The following is a 26,781-nucleotide window of genomic DNA, read 5'->3' as shown; positions in this document are numbered from 1 at the left end:
CATTGTCCACTACAAAAGAGGTTTTAAACTAGCACAGTTGCTTTCAACTGGTTTTGCTTTATGACCCAGATTTTACACTTAACATCAAGTGCCCTCCCGACATAGTAGTAAAATTGTTTATTGTACAAAAGTAAACTAAAATGTCCTTAAAATCAAACATTGAAATTTATAGGGCAAACTATATGCTCGTGCAACCTCATGTACACACGCGTGAACGTTGTATTTTGTCTTTTGGTATACGCAACGCATAATTTAATTTAATTTAAACTAACTGATCTCAGTTCAGGAAACTCTGTGCTGTCAGTAAATGGTTAAACTTTTGATGCATGGAGTCATGTGACAAAACAACATGGCGCTGATCACAGCGGAGTTTGTCTTTGGGAGAAACTGCAACAAAACATCTGGTAAGAAGCCTTTTAAGTTTTTACACTGAAACCTGTTTGAGTCAAAAGATTAGAGTTTGTAGTTTCTTCCAATATGCCATTTAAAAATTTTTTTTTTTACATTTGAGAGATTTATCGTGAAACGCCACACTGCTAAACACAATGTACTTTAATGTGTACTTTAGAAATCCTATATTTGCTGTGCATTATCACACTGAGAATCAATGGGTTTATCCAAAAGCTGAAACGTTTTGCTTTCAGAGGCTTTATATGGAGTTAGGATACAAATAAGATGCATTTCAAACTTTTCTGAGACCAGTGAAGATAGACAGCACACTGGAGGTTAAGTAATTCACTAAATAGTGGCAAAGGAGCATCCTTTAACTCTCTGTGCAGCCAAGTGCATTCACTCCTAATATCCAAGCAAAAGTTCAGTTTCAGGCTGCAGATGATGTTTGGACCATTAAACATGGTTGGCAGACATGGGGCAATGGTAATCAGTACATAGATTCAGAATTTATAATATATAATTTTATTTTAACATGGTTGGCAGTGATTGGATGATGTGGACCATTACTTTGAATCAGAATTAATTATGCTAAATTTCTGATGTAATGTCTGAAATGTCTAAAAAACACGAATAACCAACACTCCTGGAAACATAATAAACAATTTGAAAAAAAACTGACTTTCTAAAAATGTCACAACTTAATCCCACTGTCCACAAACTGTATGTTGCCATCAATTTTTAGAAAAAACTATTTGCTCTAGAATTTTTTTCATGTTTATTAGGTGCTACTAGTTGCAAATCAAAAAGGGAAATGGAAAATGCACACAGCAGTCACGCTCGGGGCTCGGGCAAAATTATTATAACATATAGGCCAAATATGAAATGTGACAAATTTGGTGTCCAAATGTCTTTTGATTTTCAATGATTTCATGTACAAAGCATGTTTATCCTCACTGCAAATTAACCCTTATTTAATTTAGTCTTTTTTTTTCTTTCATGTTGCACTGTTTTTTGTTTGTTTGTTTGTTTGTTTTTTTCATGATTTTCGAGGATGAGGGCATATCCCACAACTGGGTGATTCTCACAATATCTATCAAGAAAATGTCCTGGTCATGTTTAACCCCAAATCAATATGAAAAAAAAAAAAAAAAAAAAAAAAACATTTTAATAACATTTTGTATCAAGAAAATGAAGCCTGCCAGACATTTTTGGCATTGCCCCCCTGTATTACAATAAAAATGTGCTATTGTACAATGAAATGAAAGAGAACTTCAATGATGTATAAATACTTTACAATTGAAATAATATATAATTTGTTTCAAGTTGCGGTAATGAGAGATTCATAATGACCCTCTTTTTTTGAATTGCGGTAATGAGAATTGGGGACTAAAATGTGTATAACTGTCATGAAAATAAAGTCACAATGTAAAAAATCTTAATGGCCCTAACAATAGGCTTCATTTTCTATATGCAAAATATATTTGCTATTTTGGAGTAAACCAGGACCGGGAAATGAATTAATTCTTCCAAGTAAATCTTCTACCAAATTTGCCCCAAAATACTGTAGAGTTTGACTGAACAACAAAAGATATGTGAACTTTTCTCCTCCCTTTAAATTTGAAGTCTATTTATTTCGCTATCCTAATAATGCACAATTATATAGTTACTTGCAGTTAATAAGTTTTCCCCCCAATGCTGTCCATGACTCCATAAAACCTGACCTGCGACCCATTTTTGTGCCACAACCCACCAGTTGAGAACCGCTGATCTATGTCGCATATACGTCATCTGACACAGATTGTTTGCCCACACATTACCTAAAGATGTCACCATTGGCACAGAGTGGGTGGAAACTCTCACTGTTTCCTTCTGGTTTACACCTGCTACCTCAAGATTGAGAGTGAAACTGCCTGTATCACTCTCCCAGGTCTGCCTTCATGGTTGTCCTGTATAGTATAGTCTACTCATAGGGCACGAGGGAGGCCGGCCCACCCAAACAACTTTTGTCCTGGGCCCTGTGAATTTAAACAATGCCCCTGCATTCTCCTGTTCTGTTCAGATTTGTTGCTCAGGCTCTCTTTGATATTTTAAATGGGACTATGTGCATATATTTCTTTTTGGTATATTTTGTGTATATGTGTATGCATAGTGTGTGTTTTGAGGATTGTTTCTGGCCATGGTAGGTGCTTCTGGGCTTAAGACATGTTCAGAGAAGAGTCCTGAGAATTTCATCTTCTTACAGCCACTGAAAGTTGGTGTCCTCTTTCAGGACACAGCAGATTCCTGAGTGTGTGTGTGTGTGTGTGAGTGAGAGAGAGAGAGAGAGAGAGAGAGTTGCTAATTAAGCCTACAGGTCTTTTAAGATGCCTTGTCTCTCGTTAGTTAGATAAGACTATGTTAAACACAAGGGCCATGTTAACAAAACCTGTTTGTTCCATCATTTATGTACTGTATACAAATGGGAAGAACCACAGATAGATACACTGTTTACACAGATTTCACCACAGTGAGCTTCACACTTATGCAGAATGGTTGTCATATTCTAATAGTTTTATTGTGCAGTAAAACCCTACTCTTTGATAAAAGCATTTGCTAAATGAGTAAATGTCATGAGATGCAATAGCTCTAAAATGTAAATGTGATAAGAGGTTTCTCTTCTGCTTTTTTGCATGAAATATATTTGCATGGTATTAAAAGTATGTTTTTGAATCTATTAAAACCTCTGTTTCTGAAGCACGATATAACATAATCAGCCCTTGGGCATGATATGTCAGTGATGTGCCATGAACTACTTCATTAGAAGTCATTTTCCTGCGGTGTGGGTGTTAATGTTGTCTTGGTGTTCATCTGCAGTTTATTATAGAGGACATGAAGCAGCACCAGACCAATAAACACAGCAATCTTCACAGAGAGGACCAGCACATCACAGTGGAAGAGCTGTGGAAGGGATGGAAGATGTCAGAAGGTAAAGTACTAAAAAGTGCTAAAAACGCTCTCATGCACTCATAAACATGCATTGGATGCATGCGTGTCTTCTAACAACTTTTACCTCAGTGAAAACTTTTATTTAGAAACTCCATGTGACAATATATATATGTGGAATATTCCTCACATTAAGCCACCAAAATTGAAATATGAGGAAAACAAGCACGTGTGTCAGGGTACAGTTTCTGGCTCATCTTAAACGATTCTGCCAGTGACACAATGACCTGCACTGTTTGACAAAAATATGCAAGGAAAAACAGCTTAAAGGGATAGTTCACCCCAAGAAGGAAAATTCTCTCATCATATACCCTCATGCCATCTCAGATGTGTATGACTTTCTGTCTTCTGCTGAACACAAACAAAGATTTTGATAAGAATGTCTCAGCTCTGTAGGTCCATACAACGCAAGCCAATGGTGCCTAGAACTTTGAAGGTCCAAAAAGCACATAAATGCAGCATAAAAGTAATCCATAAGACTCCAGTGGTTAAATCCATGTACTGTATTCAGAAGTGATATGATAGATGTGGCCCAGTAGGTGGTGATTTGCATGAAGAATGCGGATCTCCAAAAACAGAAGAAGATTAATTCATTAAGAATAAATAATTTTGTCTATTAACCCACCGAAAGTTAATTTGAAATCCTGGGTGTACCTTAACACATTTCGGATTAAAATGACGCTAAATAACTACTTACTATCTGTTTCAACACAAGCTGCAAGCATTGCATTTTGTAGGTCAGTACTTGGTCTCTGCAGTCATATATTTGTGGGGTAGTCCTAAACAGTGTATGATGTCTTAGATTGTAGGAATAGTGTTGTCATTGAATTAGCCAAACTTGCACAGCTCTAAACAAAGACAACGTGTTAACCATTGAGACACTAATATGGAATGATGGCATCTCACAGCATCATGCGCTGTGAGTAACTCTGAGTAACCTGAGAAGACACTGGAGTACTCCATTGTGTTGATACTATACAGTAGTGTGTGTCAACAGCACACACACTACTGTATGGTATCTACACAATTTGGGTCTGGTTTCATTTCAGTTTGAGTCATTAAATAGTGGTTTGAAATGGATTGTCTGTAACTAATCTAAGTACATGTAACTGGTCCCATCGCAATGAGTGGACGCCTGAGTAGCTCCCTGTACAATACCTGTGCAAGTTCACCCTGTTCTTTCAATGTGTTTAGATGTGAGTAGAGAGAATACAGTGGCCACATAAAGTATTTGGACACTTAAGCCACACTTGAAAATGTATGAATGTCATTGCATTAGATAACAAAATTTCAAATTAAGTTTGGTTGAGTTTTTGACTAACTTCACTTTTCTTAGCAATTTTTGCAATTACTTTTAACCTCCCATGGTCATTTTAGAGGATGTATGAGGTCATTCAGTTCTCCTTAAGTTCACACAGGTGCTCTAGCAGAGTAACCACTGGTGTAGTTCAGCACATTAACTATTGATTCTCAATTTGTACCTCTTTTTTTCTGTTTTGTTGTAATACCTCTTTGTTGCTCATTCTTTGGTATAGCTCTTTCTTTTGCTGTATTCATTTGCATTGTGAAGCAACCTTGGGTTTGTGAAACACGCTATAGAAAATAAATATTGTTGTTATTATTATTATTATTATGGACATGTTTCACTAAATTTGACAACCTGAAAGTGTCCAAGACTTTTTTGTCTTCATTGTGAACAATATATCTAATGTTTTCAGGGACTGAAAAAGTTCCAAGGAACGAAAACCGAAAACGCAATTTTTGGCGAAAACGGGAACAAAGTCCCTTTCAATTTTTCCGGTGTGAAAACTTTATTTTTAAATGTTGGTAACCGGATAATAACGGTCAATTTCGTTCCGATTTTTTTTTTTCATGAATCCAAAGTCTAAATGGTTTATTACAGTAAATGTTCGGAACTACACCACTTCTTGTTGCTTTTCTCTTTTTAGTTGAACATAATAAACATTTGCTTTGATTCAAAAGGAAACTGCTGCATCACACATTTCTTTGCCTTAATGCACGTGTGGATGTAGCGTTCTGTGACATGCTGAAGACTTTTTAGACAAAAATATATTACGTATACTATATACACAGTTAATCCAGAGACAATGAAATTTATTGAGGTGAAAAGTAAATTTCTCAGTTGTTTCCAGGTCTTTACTGAATTATTGTTTGATACATTGATGCATTGATACAGATTTGATGCTGTCGGGTTCTGACCGAGAAGCAGGTCTGTAATAAAAATAAAAAAATAAAAAAAAAAAAAAATATATATATATATATATATATATATAAATTATATACACACTACCGGTCAAAACTTTTGAAACACTTGACTGAAATGTTTCTCATGATCTTAAAAATCTTTTGATCTGAAGGCATATGCTTAAATATTTGAAATTAGTTTTGTAGACAAAAATATCATTGTGCAACCATATTAATTAATTTCATTATAAAACAAATATTTAATAAAAAAATAAATAAAAAAAAGCTTTTGAAATTGATGAATTGAAAAAAAAGCAGCCAATAAGTGCCCAACATAGATGGGAACTCCTTCAATACTGTTTATAAAGCATCCCAGGGTGACACCTCAAGAAGTTGGTTGAGAAAATTTCAAGAGTACATGTCTGCAAATTCTAGGCAAAGGGTGACTACTTTGAAGATGCTAAAATATAATAACACAGTTTTGATTTATTTTGGATTTTGTTTAGTCACAACATAATTCCCATAGTTCCATTTATTCCATAATTTTGATGACTTTACTATTATTCTAAATGTGAAAAAAAAAAAAAAAAAAAAAAATGATAATAAAGAATGAGTAAGTGTTTCAAATATATATATATATAACATGTTTAAAATGAAATAATTCGGCCTGCATAAGATGACGTCTATTCCAAACACGCCCAAGCAGTGTGTGCATGCATGCAAGAGAAAGATTTTTGAGGATATATTTAATATTACAAATACATTTATTGAAAATACTTTATTTTATATAGGCTACTGTATACTTTGCTTGTTGTGATTTCTATACTGATAATTCACCCAAATAGGGGAAAAAAAATGTAATTGCTTATTATCACTTATTTTGGTTGAGGCAAGTCCCTTATTTTGAGCTTGCTTTTTCAGACCAGGTCCCTTTTTTTTAGAGAGAGAGATCTGGGAACACTGCAACTGGTACATCACCAACCCCCTTTTTTTTTTTTAAACCACAGAGTACTGTCATTTAAAAAAAAGAACGTTATTAACCATTCTTTAATTTCGTTCGAACCATTACCAATTGCAAATGAGGCTGCAGAATGCTGGAACCGGCATGTAAAAATACTGTTTGTGCTCCGAATGAACCAAAATGAGAAACATTTAGTTTTTAGTCCTTGATTGTTTTATTTATTGTTATATTTAAAACATGAACAATTTTGCTTGACAAGTGTCCATTTGCTATCTTTCTTTAGGATAAAGGTCAAAGGAAATATATTTGGTTAATATATGTTTTTGTTTTTTTCAATGTGAAAACATTTTCTTTCATTTTTTTTCTTCTTTTTTTTCTTACGTTAGGCTGAACATGTTCTTAAAAGCTCAATAGTTATGCAGTTCTATTCTTACTTTTATGTAGACCTTGTGTTCCAAAAGATTGCACATTTATAAAGTAACAGATTAAATATAAACAACCAACAGCAGTTATTATTCATGTGTCTTCTCTCTGTCTTTCTCAGTGCATAACTGGACATTGGAGGATGCAGTCCAGTGGCTGAAAGAGTCAGTGGAGCTTCCTCAGTACGAAAGAAACTTCAGAGAGTTTAAAGTAGACGGCAACACGCTACCTCGGTAAAACACACATACTTATTATGTGAAAGTATGACAAAAAAATTGTAAATAATTAAACTGCTGAAAGGTTACAGCCCTGGTCATTGGTGAAATTTCATCACAGGCGACATTTTAACAACCGTGCTCCCTCTAGTGATGATAACGTGTTGGTGCATAGCCATGTGTGAGTGAGTGTGGGGTGAAGAAGTGTTTAGAGTTTTGAGTGTTAAGTTTCCTCTCCATGACTCATGAAATGATGTCACAGCACCAGATCACCTTTCACCTGCAGCTATGCCCAGTATATGTGTGGCAGCACACGTGATCTTTCAGTCATATAGTACTTGCTGCTTAAAATGAATCCTTTATGCTTGAACTTTTCCTACTGATACATAGACACCCCCATACCAATTCACTTCAGAATCTAAATTTATATTTTTAGTACTTTGTTTAGAATAAGGATTTGTTTTTTGTTGACTTTTCAAAGTAATGTTTGTTTGAAGAATTACAAACTATCCTTTTAGGCATTTAACTGGAAATACACTGATTTTAAATGACCATAACTGACATTCTTGCCCTCTGACCCGCTGTGTTTTCTTTTCTTTCTGTTACAGAATAGCGGCCAATGAACCGTCATTTATTTCAATGCAGCTAAAGATATTAGACCAACGACATAAACAGAAATTAAATCTAAAAGCATTAGATGCAGTCCTTTTTGGGCCTCCACAACGTAAGTGTGTCCATGTAAGCTTGTATATTCATCGAAATCTGAATATTGATTATGCCTAATCAATTCTTAATTTAAACCAGGTAAAATACTTTCCCTCTTTTCTCTCTTCTTCCTGTAGGTCCACACCATAACTGGGTGAAAGACTTTATTTTGATGATCTCCATCATCATTGGTGTTGGGGGCTGCTGGTTTGCATACATACAGAACAAGTCGTCTAAAATTCACGTCTCTCAGATGATGAAAGACCTGGAGAGTCTGCAGCATGCTGAACTGAGCCTGATAGAGCTACAGAGCCGGTGAGAAATCAGAAAGAGAGAGAGAGAGGGAGTGCAAATAGCAGACAGTGAACGATAGACTTTTGCATGTATGAATAGGTTCATAGAATATTCTGTTTTATTATTCTTAATCTGTAAGAATAATAATTAATAAGAAGACTTATTAAAGACCCATTAAATCAAGATTGGAGTTTTGTGGCTTTTAGTCTGTGTGTGAGCTTTTTGGCCATCTATATGCTAGTGAAGTCCTAAAAGTTTACAAAATTCACTTCTAGCAGATTTTTTTGCACTTAACCTCCTGACACCCTGCGTCCACATGCGTGGACATTTAAGTTTTGGCCTTGCTATATGCTCTGCATAATTTAATTTCATTTAAACTGACTGATCTCAGTTCAGGAGACTCTAGGCTGTCATTAAAGTGTTAAACTTTTGATGCAATGAGTCATGTGACAAAACAACATGGCACCGATCTCAGCTGTGTTTGTCTTTGAGAGAAACGGCAACAAAACTACATCTTGTAAGAAATCTCATTAAGTTTTTACATTAAAACCTATTTGACTCAAAAGAGCAGAGTCTCTAGTTTCATCCGATATGCCATTTTAAAAATTGCATTGATATATTGCGAAACGGCACGCTGTTAAACACAGTGACCACGTATGTGGACTGTAGGCTAATTTTCCTTAAAATATCCTGTATTCACTGTGCATTTTCACATTGAGAATCAATGGATGCATCCAAAAGCTGAAAAATGTTGCTTTCAGAGGCTGTATACAGAGTTAGAATGAAAATAAGGTGCATTTCAAACTGTTCTGAGACCAGTGCAGACAGACAGCACACTGGAGTTTAAGTCATTCCCTAATTAGGGAGCAAGGGAGCGTCCTATATCTTTCTTATGCAGCCAGGTGCACTCACTCCTAACATCCGTTCAAAAGTTTAGTTCCATGCTGGAGATGATGTTTGGACCACACAACATGTTTGTCAGACATGGGACAATGGTAATCAGTACATAGATTCAGAATTTATAATATATGATTTTATTTTAACATGGTTGGCAGTGATTGGATGATGAGGGCCATTAATTTGAATCAGAATTAATTATGCTAATTTCTGATGTAATGTCTGTCATTTCTCATTAACATGAATAACCAACACTCCTGGAAACATAATAAACAATTTGATAGGAAATAAAAAAAACAGACTTTCTATAGCTTGGTATTGTTTCGCACACATTTCACAACTTAGTCTGTGGACATAATTTGTTAGGAAATTTCTTTAGGCATGTTTCTTAGGGGCTACTAATTACAAATCAAAAAGGGGAATGGAAATGCACACAGCAGTGACACTCTGGTCTCAGGAGGTTAAATTTAATTGTATTGATCTTCCGAGAAACGGATTAAAAATATTGATGTCATCATGCACTAATGGGTGTATCAAAATGATTGACCAGTAAAATGCTCTCTAGAGTGAGAATGTCCCTTCTCCCAAAATTATAAATCCCACCTGCCTCCAGCTAGTAATAGCAAATCATGGTTCATGGCTGTGATGTAAGCTAAAGTCTATTGGCTGTTTTAAAAAGGGAAAATTCCTGTAATATGTTTCATCCCAACTATCTGTTTCAATTGGAAATACGTCAACACAGGAAAGAAAATGTCACTTTTCAAGCCATTTCACGTCTTTAAAAGGATAGTTCACCCAATGAGATGGGTTAACCATTCAGAAATGAAAATTCTGTTATGCTTTACTGACCGTCATGTTGTTCCAAACCCGTGCGTCTTTCTACCTGCTGTGGAACACAAAAGGAGATGTTAGACAGTATGTTCAGTCTCAGTCACCAAATCACTATACAACATTCATTGTATAAATAAAGATTTACTGAAAGTGGGGGACCTGGGTAGCTCAGCGAGAATTGACGCTGACTACCACCCCTGGAGTCGCAAGTTCGAATCCAGGGTGTGCTGAGTGACTCCAGCAAGGCCTCCTAAGCAACCAAATTGGCCCGGTTGCTAGGAAGGTTAGAGTCACATGGGGTAACCTCCTCGTGGTCGCTCTCAATGGGGCGCGTGGTAAAGTGTGCATGGATCGCGGAGAGTAGCATGAGCCTGCACATGCTGTGAGTCTCCACGGTGTCATGCACAGCGAGCCACGTGATAAGATGCGTGGATTGACGGTCTCAGAAGCGGAGGCAACTGAGACTTGTCCTCTGCCACCTGGATTGAGGTGAGTAACCGTGCCACCACGAGGACCTACTAAGTAGTGGGAATTGGGCATTCCAAATTGGGAGAAAAGGGGATAAAAATATTTCAAAAAAAAAGAAAAGATTTACTGAAAGTGAATAGTGACTGAGGCTATCAATCTCCTTTTGTGTTCCATGGAAGTCATGCAGGTTTGGAATGACATGAGGATGAGAGAATGGTGACCAAATTTTAATATTTGGGTGAACTATCCCTTTAAACATTCATATAAGTACCTTTAAATTCAACATTCCCACCATGGCTTTATTGGCTCTTTAATGTTTGAGTTTGGATACAGACACAAACATTTTCAGAAGTGACTTGAAGTTTCCAGAAGTTAATACTCTTTGTTTTTATTAGGTTGGAAAAGGCTCAGGAGGAGAACCGGACAGTGGCAGTGGAGAAGCAGAACCTGGAGCAGAAGATGCGTGATGAGATCTGTGGAGCTAAGAAAGAAGCCAGCAGACTGCGAGAGCTGCGAGAGGGGGCTGAATGTGAACTCAGCAGACTCAAATACGCAGAGGAGGAGCTAGTGCAGGTAGAAACCTCTCTAATCACACTGTTTGTCTTATAGATGTGAGTTGGTCTTCACCCGAAAGTTAATTTACTGACGCTCTCATGTTGTTCCAAACCAGTATGACTTTCTCTCTTCCACGGAACACAAATGGAGTTGTTAGGCAGAATGGCAGCCTCAGTCACTATTCACTTTCTTTGCATCCTTTTTTTCATAAAATGAAAGTGAATGGGTATCGAGGCTAACATTCTGCTTAAAGGAAAGGTTCACCCAAAAATTATAATTCCCTCATCATTTACTCACCCTCATGTTGTCTCAAACTCTTATGATTTTCTTTCTTCCACAAAACACAAACAAAGATATTTTAATGGAGATTTGATGTCTGTTTGTCCATACAATGAAAGTGAATGGTGACTAAATTTTCAAGCTCCAAAAAGCAAATAAAGGCTTCATAAACTAATCCATATGACTCCAGTGGTTTAATCAATGTCTTCTAAAGCAATCCAATTGGTTTTGGGTGAGAACAGACCAAACTGTTTCTCCTTTTTCACTGTACATCTTGCCAATGCAGTCTCTTGGCACGATCCTGATTTCGAACTCAATTAGACTTCCTAGTGCTTGACGAATGCGCAGAGTGCTAGATGGCGATATGAAGTATAATCGAGCTTGAAAGCATGATCGCCAAGAAAACTGCAGATGTCAAGATTTATGGTGAAAAAAAAAGAGCTATATTTTGGTCTGTTCTCACCCAACATCGATTGGATTGCTTTAGAAGGCATGGATTAAACCACTGGAGTCTTATGGATTACTTATATGCTGCCTTTATGTGCTCTTTGAGACCTGAAAATGTGGTCACCATTCACTTGCATAGCATGGACAAATAGACATCATATCTCCATTCAAATATCTTTGTTTGTGTTTTGCAGAAGAAAGAAAGTAATATGAGTTTGAGACAACATGAAGGTAAGTAAATTACAGAATTGTAACTCTTGGGTGAACTATCCCTTTAAGAAATTAGTGTTGAATGTATGTAGATTATCGGAATTTCCATCAATCCAAAAGTAACAAGTTAATGCATAAATATATTGACAAGTAATAGGTATTTATTAATAGCTTTATACTGTATTAATGAATTGCATTTCTTCTGCCTTTCCTCACAACAATGTCCTCTTCTTATTCTTCTTCTTTTGTACATATGCAATTTAGATAGAGGCAACATTCCTCAAGTAGTTGTTTCAGTTAGTCATCCCAAATATCTTACATGTAAAGCTGATACATTTTGTCATTGAGTGTTAATGTGTGAATCTGATGTTGGGTGTTTCCAGGTGCGAATGGCTCTAAAGAGAGCAGAGAAGGAGATGCAGTCTGAGTGGTCGGTGCCTGAAGCCTTGCAGATGTGGCTACAGCTCACACATGAAGTGGAAGTACAGTACTACAACATCAAAAAACAGCACGCCGAGCTGCAGCTCTCGGTTGCAAAGGACGAGGTGAGCTGATAATGTTATCACATCCTATCAGGGCAGGAAATACCCGATTTACCTCGCAACAGATTTTGAATTATGGCAATAGACCCTTATCGCATACTGTGATGACACATTTTAGATTTTAATTGAACAGGGTAAATCTAGCAGACTTTTTGTATTTTCACCTTTTAAATGATTTAATGTACAAATATATTACGATACTTTGTACTATACTTTGTGTCGATCAGATGGTCTCTTCCTGACTAAGTGGGTCATTCTTGGCCAGAATAAGCTGCAATGTGGACCAGACTTTATGCTGTTTGTAAATACTGTGGCAGTGTGAGAATACCTAAATTGTTTAGGACAATGCAGAAAACAGGGACCGAATCATGGAATCCAGTCATAAAAAAAAAAAAGATTTGACTATAAAACACAGAATGTCACGGAATTTGACATTTGTGATTAAATTAATGTATTAATGCTCAATTAATCTCATTTAAATTGTGATATGTCCTAGTGCAGGGGTGTCCAAACTTTTTCTACTGGGGGCCAGATGCAAAAAGTAATAAGGTGTCACGGGCAGCACCGTTGCAATAATAATAATAAAAAAGGCTAGATGCCACTATTGCATCATCTTTATATTGTATGCTTAAAATTATGCATGTTTTAATCACATTTTGTGTTAATAAATTATATTTCTCCCACCAAGAATGCTTGTAATAGAACAGAGATGCAGGGTCAGAAATTAAGGGAGGCTCAGGGCAAAAATGCCCCCAAAAGTGACAAAAGAATGCCCTAAATTTCAGCATGTGGGGGCAAATAATGCCCTGGTTTCTGATATAGTTCTAAAAATTTTACTTTAAGAGTAGCATTTCACACTATCACATAAATTTGGATTTTGAATAAAAGAATGACACAGTACATTTTTATGTTTAGAAAAAATGCCCTCATAAACATAAAAATTCACCTGAAAATGATATCCATAGGGCAATTATTGGCCCCATTAAGGAAAAGTTCATTTCTGACAATGCAGTAATGTATCAGGTATTATACTGGCTAAGAACCTGTTACTTTCAATGCCCTTGGACCATCCAATCAGTGTCACTGCAAAGCACAAGCAGTTTTGGGTGTGACGCATAACAATAATTTGAATATGTTGCATTTCCCTTCTATGACATGATTCAAGGCATTACTCTTTAATTATTAGTAATTCAATCATAGGTTCTGTTTTGTTGTTACTTGTGTTACAAATACGATTTTAATTTGTTAAAAATGATTGCGCTTCTTTGGTTGATACACAAATGCGGGCTGAGCGCACGCAGTACAAGTAGAGATGCACGAGTGTTTTGAGTGCTCTCTCTTATGTCATAACTCTCAAATGACACTGAGAAGTCCGTGAATAATTTTTCCTGTTTCAATGAAACATCAAAACAAACCAGTTCACAAAAATGTATAAACTTTCCACCGCTGCAGAAGACATTCTAGGAGAGTGTGCTCGGTTCACGCGTCCCTGTGCATGTTCAATAAACTCTGTGCTGCCGCTCGCTCTGCACAACGAGAGCTCTACTCAGTTGTGCGATGCGTGGTATTGGCATTCAGCACATTTTATCGTGAACGAGTACATGAGCAAGTATCTTACCCAATACCAGTCCTATAACAAACGCATCATTCTTTTTGCATGGCGCTTCATCCGTGGAAATCTGGAGGATTCCAAACTTCTGAACTCTTCCAATGGACGAAGCTGGAAGCAACAAAAGAGAACGCACTAGTGGAGACACATGCGCTATGAAATGTAGCTGTACGTGATAGCAACACCCAGTGATCAGAATACAAATGCAATATAATTTCTCAATAGCGGACCAAATTATGTTCTACTTCCAAAATCTCTTGCGGGCCTCATCAGAGCTGTCGGCGGGCCGTAGTTTGGACACCCCTGTCCTAGTGTCAAGATTAAACCACAAAAGGCTGTAAATTAAATCAGTAAATATACAGTCTGAATGTGCTGCATGCTTAAAAGTGAATGTGTGATGCCGGCCGCTCATTAACTGATAACACCTTACACCTGTGTTTGTAATAGATTACAGACAGCAGAGAGTGTATTAAGATTGAAGCGTGCACCACATGCAGACTATATATTTATAGTATTTATTATATTTATATAATTCAGTTGCAGCCTTTTGCAGTTTAAATAGCACATTAAACCATATAGCGAACATACAACATCAACAACAAACTCAAATTGCTTCATTCGGCTTTCCGCCAAAATAAAAGCTGGTGAAATCGACAGAAATATACTACTACTGTGTAGTAAAATGTAATTTTAAATGTAGTAATAAATAATAATAATAATAATTACATAATATTTAAGCAATATCTCACAAGCAAGAACACTGTTGTACTGAATAAAAATGTTCATCAATGCTTTTATTAAAACTGTGATGCTCTGCTGTGCAGCACTGTATTTATAAAAAAATAACTTCATTATTGTGTTTTGGATTGTGTGTGTATACAGCAGAAGCACTTGATAAAAATAATGTAATGGTATTTTGATTTTGAAAAATAATTGTTTTGTTTTTCATTTGATTTAAAAAAAAAAATTATGATAAAATAATAATAAAAAATCTTTCAAACATGGAATTCACCAAAAAAAAAATAAAATAAAAAAAAAAAAGATTTTGGGAAAACAATAAACTTAATTGGAAAAAATAAATAAAACGGATTTTAAAGGCCTTAATTTTTATAGAATTTAACACTTTTTCAGTTTAAAAATAAACACTGTTCATTCCACTCACAAACACCTCTCTCTCTCTCACATCCTCTCTCCGTAACTAACAAAATTACAATGAAACTTTCCCCCTCTAATTTAGATTTCTGATGATGCGGTTAAATTACTTTGTAACTACATAGTTTGTTTTGCCTTTTTTTATTTGCATCTGGAATGAGTCATCATGCCGTTATTCACGAGCAATTAGTGATAACTGCAGCGGGAGAGATGAGAATGCGCTCAGCACATTCCACAAATCTCCATGCAATATCATTGATTTTCATGATTGATTTGTGTGCTTGTGTGTGTACATTGTTTTTTAGGCAGAAAAAATCAAAAAGAAGAGGAACTCTGTGTTTGGCACCCTCCATGTTGCTCACAGCTCATCGCTGGATGAAGTAGACCGCAAAATACTTGAGGCTAAGTAAGCACACACATTACATAACCACTCACCAACCACCTACACACATGCACACCCCTAATAAAAGACTAAGCTAATGGGTACCTGCATTACATGAATGCTTGTCTATGTTTTTTGTTTAGAAAATCACTGTCAGAGGTCACAGCATGTTTGCGGGAACGTCTTCACCGCTGGCAGCAGATAGAGAAGCTGTGTGGCTTTCCATTGGTAAATAACTCTGGGCTGCCCAGCCTCACTGCATCTCTGTATGCCGACCACAGTTGGGTGGTCATGCCACGGATGTCTGTGCCACCCTATCCAATCGCTGGAGGGGTGGATGATCTTGACGAGGATACACCACCTATCATTCCACAGTTTACCTGTAAGTTACACTCTGAAAAGCCAACATTGGGAGAAATGTTATACCAATGTGATCTTAAATTTAATTCTAAAAACAAATGTAGAGTTAAATAAGGCCAGGAAAACATACTCCATGCGAGTATGTGAACGCAGATGCTGCTAGCTATGCTGGCTTAATTTCATGTGTCGTTTGTTTTCTGAAATGTGTGAGACAACGCAAGTACATGTTGCATTCTCAACATTGACCTAAGGGGGTGCTATATCGAGAATTAGCATTAAATGTTTACTTCTACAGCCAGTTTTTCTTTCAGGTCAACTACTGTCATGGCAGAACAACAGTTTGAAAAGAATCTTGCTGAGTGAGTTAGTTAAAGTTGGTGAAGTTATTTCACAAGGCTTGTTATTTTCCTCATTTGAAAGTCGCCTTGGAGAAAAGCGCCTGCTAATTGATTCAATGTACATGAAGTTAAACTGTTGACATCTTTATAGCTACAACAGCTACCTGATTAATAATAATATATCCGGTTTAATGGCACAGACATTTTATGTTAACTCGATCGTAGGTATGGGCATTTTCGAGCAATTTTGTAGTCGAGTTCTCTAACCCACAAAAAAACGAGTAATGTATTACTTGGAAATTAAAATGTAAGTTAAAAATAACAAGTATGGCACATACGTAACATTTATATTTTGTTTGTTTTTGCACAAACGTTACCAAGAACGGTTTCAAAATGAGATAACTTAAGCAAACTGTGCTTGTCTTTTGGGAAAAATATGAAATGAACAATATGCATTATTAATGATAATAATAATAATAAAAAAACAAAAGAGGTAAAAATAAAAAAAATGTTTGCACTCACCCGGAGCTGACATAGAAACCAATACTGACTGCATTAAGGTAATGCACGTATATATAAACTCTGAGTCTGCATAAAGGCCATCACATTTTTATCATTTCACATGTTATTATTCAGAAAAATAAGAGATGAAAGTTGGCTTTTTATAATATGCACTCTGCCCGTGTTAAGAGATTTAACACACAAACACACACACTGGTCTGATAAGCTTCTGAGTTTCTTGTACCGCTTTGCAGTTTCTTTCCACCATAAAAGCAGATCTCAGATTGTTGGTTTGCGTGACTTGAACAAGAACCGAATATCAATACAGTATAATTAAAAAAGAATCAAAATATTACAAGTATTGTTAGTGGTACACACCCACCCCCCTCCCCACTTTTACATTCATGCTGTACATTCTTATGTTGACATCATATGCTTTTGGAATTATCCTAAATATGAGTTTCCTACTCAGAAATTGCATGTGAACACCCCTCAAATCGCAATTTCGACTGGGAAACTCAGAGAAAATTTTGATACCTGAGTTTCTGAACTGGGAGGAGCCATAAACTTTCAACATAGCAAAGGAGAGTACGGTTTCTGTAGTGAATGATACATTTAATTAATTTTTCTAAATGAAGCTACCTTGTTAGCACTTGCCTTTTGGGTTATAGTTTGATGCATGTAGTATAATTTGTACACGGAGAAAAAGGCATATATTTGACCAAAATTAATTTGCATTGACTAACTACTGACTAACATGTATTACAGTGGCAAAATCCCTAGTTGCCCAAGAAATTTGCAAGAATGAACCTGCCATACTCCATGTTTTTTATTGTCTCTGACAACAAAGCACTTGAAAACATGTTGTACACATACTTATGACTTTAGAAGTTGGAAGTTGGATAATTCCGATGAAGGCAGCATTAGTTAACTGTCTTGGTTAAAAAAAAAAAACGTACAATGAGATTGTGCTTAATCATCTCTGTTTTTTTTTTATAGCTCCGTTGATTCGACCTGCTCTGACTCGAAACAGCAGTGTTTGTCGTTCTCGCAGAAGTCTTCTATCTCAGCCCTCGTCCCTCTCAGCTGACCCTGACCTTTTATCCATGGCCTCTGCCCACTTAGCCTACAGACCTGAAGGAGACGATGAACACATCTTCTTTAATGTAGAAAGGAAGGGGTATGACATCAAAAGCTTCTAGGTTTTATCTTGTTCTTTACCAGTTTTTTTTTTTTTTTTCTTCAGTTTTATTATTTGCTTATATCCTTGTTATAACATGTTAAAGGGATAGTCCACACGAAAATTAACATTTTGTCAGATGTTAGGCAGAATGTTAGCCTCAGTCACTAACATTCTGCCTAACATCTATTTTTTAACATTAGTTAACTGCATTAGTTAACACGATCTAACAGTGAACAATACTTTACAGCATTTATTCATCTTGTATAATGTTCATTTCAACAGACTAATAGAATTTTGAAATGAAATGAAAAGTTGTATACATAAACATTTCCTAATGCATTATGGACAATGAACAATGTTTTTTTTTCTTCTCATAAATTAACATTAAACAAGATTAACAAATGCTGTAAAAGTATCATGATACCTAATGCATAGGTACATTACTGTACAGTGTTACCATTTTGTCTTGGTGTATTTGTGTTGAATTCATGTTTGTGTTACTGTTATACAGGGAAACTCAGGACTCTTGCTCAGACTCTGACTCTCTCGGTTCCTCTTTGGGCAGGAAGCAGTTCTCCACTCCCTGTGCTCAAAGCACCTGTGTTACAGGCACGGACACCCCGCCACGCAAAATCTCACGAGAGGAACTTCTCCTCTTCGCGCAAGAGGCCCAGGCTGTCGCTGTGGAGAGCTTAACATATTCCAAATCCTCCTCTTCATCTCCTCTTGACTCCTCCTCTGTTCACAAGGGGTCTCCTGACCTCACCCACTCCTCCGTCCTCCCAGAGTCCCAAAGTTTGACTTTTCACCCTGGCACCAAAGCTGTGGCCTACAATGGCATCCTGGAAAAGTCATACAGCTTGGGGCAGCTGCCAGCTGTTGGGACGCCTCCAGATGGGCAGTATCCCTCAATTAGCTCACTCGACACAGAAGGCAAAGCTATCAAGGAGCCCAAGCAACTCCAATCCACTTCATCCCCGGACTCCTGCGATAATGGGGAGAAAAAACGCTCCAAGATCAAGAGCTTGTTTAAGAAAAGCAAAAAGTTGTGAGGAACAGTAGAGGATGAAGTGGATGGAAAAAGTAGCCTTAAAACAAAACAATGAAAAAAATGATTGATGCTTTCAACCAGGAGCCAAAACCTTTTTTTTTTAGTTTCTCCTTCTTTCTTTTTATTTTTTATTTTATTTTATTATTTAAATGGAATGTAGCCCCATCTAGGCACAATCCTGGGTTGGAAGCCTTTTTACAGAATGGTAATTGTTTTTTAACCATCATACGTATGCCTTTAAAGTCCAGAACATGTCATGTCAGGTTTCTGCATAACACGAGTCATGACCTATTTGTTGTCTTTATTTGGGTGGAATCTCTGTTTTCATAGAGTGCACCATTATGATGTCATTAGGAAGTAGGGGAGACCGGGACTAGTTGTCACAGTTTTTACTCCAGTGAATATTTCTCAGGGTAGGTTTGAACAGCTATTGAATATTTACACAGTTATTGCCCAGAAAAAATATACAGTTCATTGAATGAACACTGACCTTTTGTGACCTCCCCATATGCCACTTCTTAATAGGGTAAGTGTTTCAATGGAAGCTGCCATTAAAAAGGCTTTTCAGCTCAATTTAAGCAGCAAAACAATTATGAAACACAAATCAAATAACGAAACAGCAAAAATTAAAAAGGTAACTAAAATATCAAAACATTGTTTTGGCCAACAGATGTTGTATCTAATAAATTAGATAAATTAATGTCATTTAAAATATGTGACAACTTGCCCCAAGAAAATGTGACAACTTGCCCCAACCTGATATTTATGAAAAATGCCTTTATCCTGAGAACACAATTCAACCTTTCGGTTACAATCTACCTTCATTATATAGTTGACCCTTGCCTGGATGTACAGTATGCCAGTGGGGTTTTACCCAACAGCTATAGCAAAAATATGATGATTTTGGGATTTTAGTTTGAAAATGATTTAATTTTAATTTGAGTATTTTGAACTGTTAAAAAAATAAAAAAAAAATTAAAAAAAAACCCCAGAGAAAACACGCATTTGTGTAATTGGACTTTTGACTCAAAACCTTATACAGTGCTGTGAAAAAGTATTTGCCCCCTTCCTGATTTCTTCTATTTTTTTTTTTACACTAAATTGTTTTAGATCTTCAAACGATATATAACATAAAACAAAGGCAACCTGAGTAAACAGAAAATACAGTTTTCAAATATATATATATATATATATATATATATATTTTTTTTTTTATTGAAGCAAAAAAGTTATCCAACACCAATAACACATGTGAAAAACGAACTGCCCACTTAAACTTAATAGCTGGTTGTGCCACCTTTAGCAGCAACAACTGCAACCAAATGCTTCCGATAACTGGAGATCAGTCTTTCACAACGCTTTGGTGGAATTTTGGCCCACTCATCTTTGGAGTACTGCTTTAGTTCAGCCACATTGGAGGGTTTTCGAGCATGAACTGACTGTTTAAGGTCCTTCCACAGCATCTCAATCTGGTTCAAGTTAGGACCACTCTAAAACTTTAATTTGCCTCTTTTGAGCCATTCAGAGGTGGACTTACTCCTATGCTTTGGATCATTGTCTTGCTGCATAATCCAGTTGCGCTTGAGCTTCAGCTCACGGACTAATGACTGGATGTTCTCTTTTAGGATTTTCTGGTAGAGAGCTGAATTCTTGTTTCCCTCAATTATTGCAAGTCGCCCTGGCCTGAAGCAGCAAAGCATCCCCACACCATAACACTACCACCACCATGCTTGACCGTAGGTATGATGTTCTTTTTGTGGAATTCTGTGTCTGATTTATGCCAGATGTAACAGGACCCCTGTCTTCTAAACAGTCCACTTTCGACTCATCAGTTCACAGAACATTCTTCCAAAAGCTTTGAGGATCATCAAAGCGTGTTTTGGCAAAATTCAGATGAGCCTAAATGTTCTTCTGGGTTAGCAGTAGTTTTCGCCTCACCACTCTTCCATAGATGCCATTTCTGACCAGTGTCTTTCTGATAGTGGAGTCATAAACAGTGAACTTTATTGATGCGAGAGAGGCCTGCAGCTTCTTGGATGTTGTCCTTGGCTTTTTTGTGACTTCCTGGATGAGTCATCGCTGTGCTCTTGGAGGAATTTTGGAAGGTCGGCCACTTCTGGGAAGGTTCACTACTGTGCCAAGTTTTCTCCATTTGGAGATAATGGCTTTCACTGGGGTTCTTTGGAGTCCCAGAGCCTTTGAAATAGCTTTGTAACCCTTCCCAGACTGACATATTTCAATCACCTTTTTCCTCATAATTTCTGTAATTTCTTTTGAGCTTTGTGTAGTGTGCTATTGGGTGATACGTTTTAGCCAACTTCATGCTGCTAAAAAAGTTCTATTTAGGTGTTGATTTGATGGAACAGGGCTGGCAGTAATCAGGCCTGGGTGTGTCTAGTCCAGCTGAACCCCATTATGCATACAGTTTCATAGATTTGGGGATTTAGTAACTAAGGGGGCAAATACTTTTTCACACAGGCCCAGTTGGTATTGGATACATTTTTTGCTTCAAGCAATAACATTATCATTTAAAAACTGTATTTTGTGTTTACTCAGATTGCCTTTGTTTTATGTTAGAGTTTGTTTGAATTTTTGAAGCAATTTAGTATGAGATATACACAAAAACAGAAGAATTTAATACTAATTGAAATATTTTTTCACAGCACTGTAGTTAGTGACTTATAGAGATATAGTGACAACTAGCCCCGGTCTCCACTATAGCAAAACTGGGAATAATAAATACCCCAATGCTTTTCAAATCTAAAAATTCATAAAAAATAAATAAAAAATAGGCTTCCTGGAAATTTGTCTTAACTTTTAACAATAAAGTCGCAATAGTTTAAACGGCAGCTGGTTGTTGTTTAAGATATCTCTGCCTTTGACGTCATCACAAGTGTAGTGTTTAATATGTAATTAATTAGAGGTCCACATTGAGGTTGCCCTATAGTGTGAAAACCATTCAAAATCCCTTTCTTTAGAGGGCCCAGTGTGAAATGTGGGCTTTCAGCTTGATGTCACTTTCTGTTTACTGCCACAGAGCTCCTGTACTTGACAAATTTCCTATATATGATGGTAACACTTAACATAAAGCAGCATGTCAGAACGCCTACATTGTGAAATAATGATCTCAAGTTAATGCTTCATTAGTTAATAAATTAAAATTATTACTTTTCATTCTGAAAAGACCTACAGGTGTTAAAGGAATAGTTTACCCAAAAATGAAAATTCTATTATCATTTAATCTGACTTTCTTTCTTCTGCTTAACTAGGGTTGCCACTCGACCAGGATTTTCCAGTATCATCGCGGTTTTTGTCCATGTGTCCTATAGAAATGTAATTCCGTTCCGGGATGCAAAATGCCCTGAAATTCTAATATTTTCCCAATGCATTCACACATTTGAACTCTTGTTTATGAGCACACTTTGCAAGGAGGAGAATCAAACGCATTCTTATATGAATCATAAGAAGGTCTGATTCATTTCAGTGAACCGGTTTGTACAGATGAGATTTTTCACTTTTGTGTGAACAATCCTTTAAACTTTAATCTACTTACTATAATGATTTAATGTTCTTGAAAACATGTCCAAAAAAAGGAAAGTCCTTCCTTTACTGTAAGATCTCTTAGGTTCATAATGCCCAATACTAAAATAAATAAATAAACAAATACGGATTTCAGTTTCATAACAAATTCCCATCAAATAGGATTTTGTGATTTTTAATTAAATTAGTAAAACTTAAAATATCTAAGATTTATTTACATCGTTTTAATAAATTTAGTAAATTCAATTTAATGGAAATTTTTGTGAAATTGAAACACGTAAATCTTGAAAATGTTTATGTATATTTATTTAATTTCCTTTGGGGTTTTTTGTTGTTGTTTTTGTTTTTTTTACTTTATGCATAACATACTTTATACATACATATTTATACATTTTAAACATTTATATGTTCAGTTTGAACCATTAACTCAAGAAAACTGCTTAGGGCCATAATAAGTAAATAATATGTTAAACCTTTAAACACACACACAAATACACTAAACATTTTTTTTTTTTTTTTTCACATTTCAAATTCATAACAAAATTTCATCAAATTGAATTATCTAACAAAATACAATACATAAAAAAACTAAATATTTTAAGTTTTATGTAATTTTGTTAAAAAATACACAATTTTGATGGAATTTTGTTATGAAATTGAAATGTATATCTTAAAAATAGACTATTTTTTTTGAGTGTATTGATGTTGTTTGATTTAAATATTTGCTATATATGCAGTAATTTCCATATCAAACAAGTAGCCTAAATAATATATTTTATTTCTTTTGTGATGGCTAGCAATAAGTTTTTCTGTCATTGATCAGGTGTCCAGGAATTTTACAGGGTCAAGAGGGCAACCCTATGTGAAACACAAAAGGACATGTTGGGTAGAATGTTAGTTTTAGTCACCATTCACTTTCATTGTATGAAAAAAAAAATGTGTGTGTATATATATATATATATATATATAAACATGCAATGAAAGTCAATGAGGCTTATATTCTGCCTAACATTTCCTTTTGTGATCCACAGAAGAAAGAAAGTCATATTGGTTTTGAAACAATACGAGTGTGAGTAAATGATGACTGAATTAAATTTTTTGGGGTGAATGATGCCTTTAAATAAGTACTTCAATGACCATATATTTTGATAATCATTATACTTGTCTTTTTATTATTAAGAAGATCATTTAAAGATTAATGCCAGCATATTGTTTTGGCCTGTTCATTTAAAGAAAGCTGTGTAAGGTTCACAACTGACCTATACAAATATTTCACAGACACGTCCAGTTGTTGAGGCGTCATGACTAACTGCTGTGTGGAAAGTGCTACTGAATTATCCTGCTAAAGGTTTTTTTGCACTACTGCTTTCCTTACATGGAAAGAGCCGCATTTGACGGCATAAGAATAAGTTATGGTAGTTAGATCAAGGAGAATATTTGTAAAGATGCATTAAAAAAGCAGTAAATTGATGTTGGAGCATTTTGATGCATCTTACCACATTTACTCTCTGAAATATATTTGTATTTGAGTTTTTTTCCCCCATGTTTATTTGAAGTTATTCAATTGTAGAAATGTAATTTTTATTGGGTAGCTGAGGAAAGATCAGTTTTTTTAGAAGAAATATATATGATATGCAGATTTTGACCTTTACCCAAAATCCCTCTCTCTTGTACTGAGTGCCCTGTTTCAAGGGCGTTACCTTAACTGTGATCATTATACCTCTCGCCACTAATAAGAATCATCCTCAACGGGGCACTAAATGGATTCTATTCTGGCAAAAAATTATTGCAACTTTTTTAAAGTGCAAGACCTTTTTGTGCCAGAAAGGACAGCGAGACAGTGGTGCCTAAATTAGTTTGTCTCAGAACTCACTCACTTATCATTGTACACACTGGCACACTGATTAAGGATAAAGGAGAAAAACGGTATATACACATGTATGTTTATGTGTGAATACATATCTACACAGTGACCGACATTGTTGAGATTTTTTTAGTTGAGTTGTTTTTTGTGTGAATATTTGTATACAGTAGAACAAATTAATAAAAAAAAAAAAAAAAAAAAAAAAAATTAGGCAAAAGTCTCATCTGTGCCATCACTTTAATAGCCAACTGTGGAAAAACTGTCTGTGAATTATGTAACCATACTAGGGCTGAAATGACGTTACTAGGGCTGTCGACGTTATCGACAATAAAAAACTGTCAACAAAAATGTTCGTTGTCGAATAGTCGTTTGATGTCATTTATCGTAGCATGAGATCACATTAAACTCTAATGATAACGGGTGAGAGCAGCACTGCAGTTTGCGCCTGACTGAGGAGAGGAAGAAAACAAAGCTCACAGTCCAGACCCACTCAACTTTCCTAAGAGCTTCAGGTGATGTAGAGGTGATGAGGGAATTATACAAAATAAGTAAATACAGAAGCATTCTCGTTGCAGAATAAGCAAAACATGTCGAGCACCTTTAAAGGAAACACCCCAGCGTTACATCTTAAATGCAGTTATATTTAATGCCTTAAAGTTCAAATAATAAGGAAGCTATAATAACTTAAAGCTCCAAAACTGACATTTCTCTGTGCGGTCAGCACCTCTTCTATGAGTTGCGCGAATGTCCTGATCTAAGGGGGAGAGATTGAAACTGCATCCGGCTGATGCACACTCTGTCGCAGGGATGCTCCTCCCTCGAGTGTGCATGCTTGCTGCAGCTAGATTATAACGTGTTGACTCATGTCTTATTGAATCATAATACATATCACTGTGCATTTCTTAAGAAAATTGGCAATATGCAAGTTTATTAATAAGAGAGTTTTTTTTGTTGTTTTTCTTTTGTGAGTTAAAGATGGATTGAAGTGAACCAAAAGATGAGAGAGCTAGACTTTGCCCCAATATACACTGCAACAAAATACTTTTTTGATTGGTTTTTGTTTTGGCTTGTTTTCCAAAAATAATATATAAAACTCTTAAAAAAACAAAAAACAAAAACAAAAAAAAAACTCTTATCTTAGACTGTCGTGAGACAGGTTAGTTTTACCCTACTGATGATGTGTTGTTGCAATAGTAATCCTGCACCGTACGAGAGGAACCGCAGGTTCAGACATTCGGTGTGTGCTTGGCTGAGGAGCCACTGGTGCGAAGCTACCATCTGTGGGATTATGACTGAATGCCCCCTAAACATAATGATACCGCAGCTCCGAGGTACTCCAATTGGCCCGTGATAGCCGGCCCGTGAGTGCCTGGCGAGGAGATGAGTGCTCGCCCCTCTCCCATCACGCACCGCACGTTTGTGGAGAACCTGGTGCTAAATGACTCGTAGATGCATCTAAAAAAAGATGCTTTCACCTGAGAAGCAGCATATAAGATATTTAGACTTGCTTTTAGAGAACAGATCTTGAATATAAGTGTATTTTGTCTTTACTGCACTCACGAAAGTATAACAAAGTGAAAAAATACATTTATACACAAAATACACTATATTTAAGATACATTCTCTTAAAGCAAGTCTAAATATCTTATATGTTGCTTCTCAAGTAAATGTGTCTTGTTTTAAGGATTTTTAGACAATTTTAAATGGAAAACAAGACAAAAACACTTGACAACAACAGGATTTTTTACAGTGATTTTTTTTTACTGAATTAAACTTAAAGTATTTTTTCCTTTAATTCAGTGAATTTCATTTAGTGGTATTTTTTAAAAGATGATTTTGTCCTCTTTATTGTTAGTAAGCATGTTTAATATAACCTTTTAAGTCAGGGCACAAGATGAATAGTTGGTTAAGAGCCAAATAGTCGAATAATCGTTCTAATAATCGTTAGATTAGTCGATTATCAAAATAATCGTTAGTTGCAGCCCTAAACTATATAACAATTAGTTCCAGTTCTCTAACCTAATTGGACAAGTAAATGTACGTGTGCTATCTGGCATTCTGACTTGTTATTTAGATAATAACAGCAATGATTTAGGGTCAGCTCTGAGTTTCTGTTAATTAAAATTAATATTAGAATATTCTTTGAATTTAAAATTTAAATACACATTCAAATGCTAAAATGATCATTCGAATTTTGAATGTGTACCAAGCACTGATGATGACTTGCATTATTGGGCTAAAACAGGCACAGTGCAATGATTAAAACAGAATGTGGTTGTCTGGAGAAGCGTTTTAAAGGTTGAATTCCCTTTTAAATTGACACAGCATCTAAAAAATCGTTACTGCACAAGATGCTGAAAAAACCGGTGAAACACAACTCAATGGTTAAAGACA

The 26,781-nt window shown here is 35.9% G+C and overlaps 1 protein-coding gene across 1 annotated transcript in view; it reads left to right on the top strand.

The window, feature by feature from the left end:
* The window catches only part of LOC127452301 (stromal interaction molecule 2-like), a 67,059-nt gene extending 43,562 nt beyond the window's left edge, over positions 1-23,497 (top strand). The window contains exons 4-13 of the mRNA XM_051717687.1: positions 3,247-3,358; positions 7,086-7,197; positions 7,788-7,903; positions 8,022-8,199; positions 10,770-10,947; positions 12,249-12,410; positions 15,474-15,574; positions 15,694-15,932; positions 17,749-17,929; positions 18,444-23,497. Of these exons, the coding sequence (XP_051573647.1) occupies positions 3,247-3,358; positions 7,086-7,197; positions 7,788-7,903; positions 8,022-8,199; positions 10,770-10,947; positions 12,249-12,410; positions 15,474-15,574; positions 15,694-15,932; positions 17,749-17,929; positions 18,444-18,984 (1,920 nt within the window). The 3' untranslated portion in view covers positions 18,985-23,497. The remainder of the gene's footprint in view (positions 1-3,246; positions 3,359-7,085; positions 7,198-7,787; positions 7,904-8,021; positions 8,200-10,769; positions 10,948-12,248; positions 12,411-15,473; positions 15,575-15,693; positions 15,933-17,748; positions 17,930-18,443) is intronic.
* Positions 23,498-26,781: the final 3,284 nt, after the last annotated feature.

This window comes from Myxocyprinus asiaticus, chromosome 2, assembly GCF_019703515.2.
Source record: "Myxocyprinus asiaticus isolate MX2 ecotype Aquarium Trade chromosome 2, UBuf_Myxa_2, whole genome shotgun sequence".
Lineage (NCBI taxonomy): Eukaryota > Metazoa > Chordata > Actinopteri > Cypriniformes > Catostomidae > Myxocyprinus > Myxocyprinus asiaticus.
Note: the sequence above shows the minus strand (reverse complement) of the source record. Positions and strands in the feature narration are given on the sequence as shown.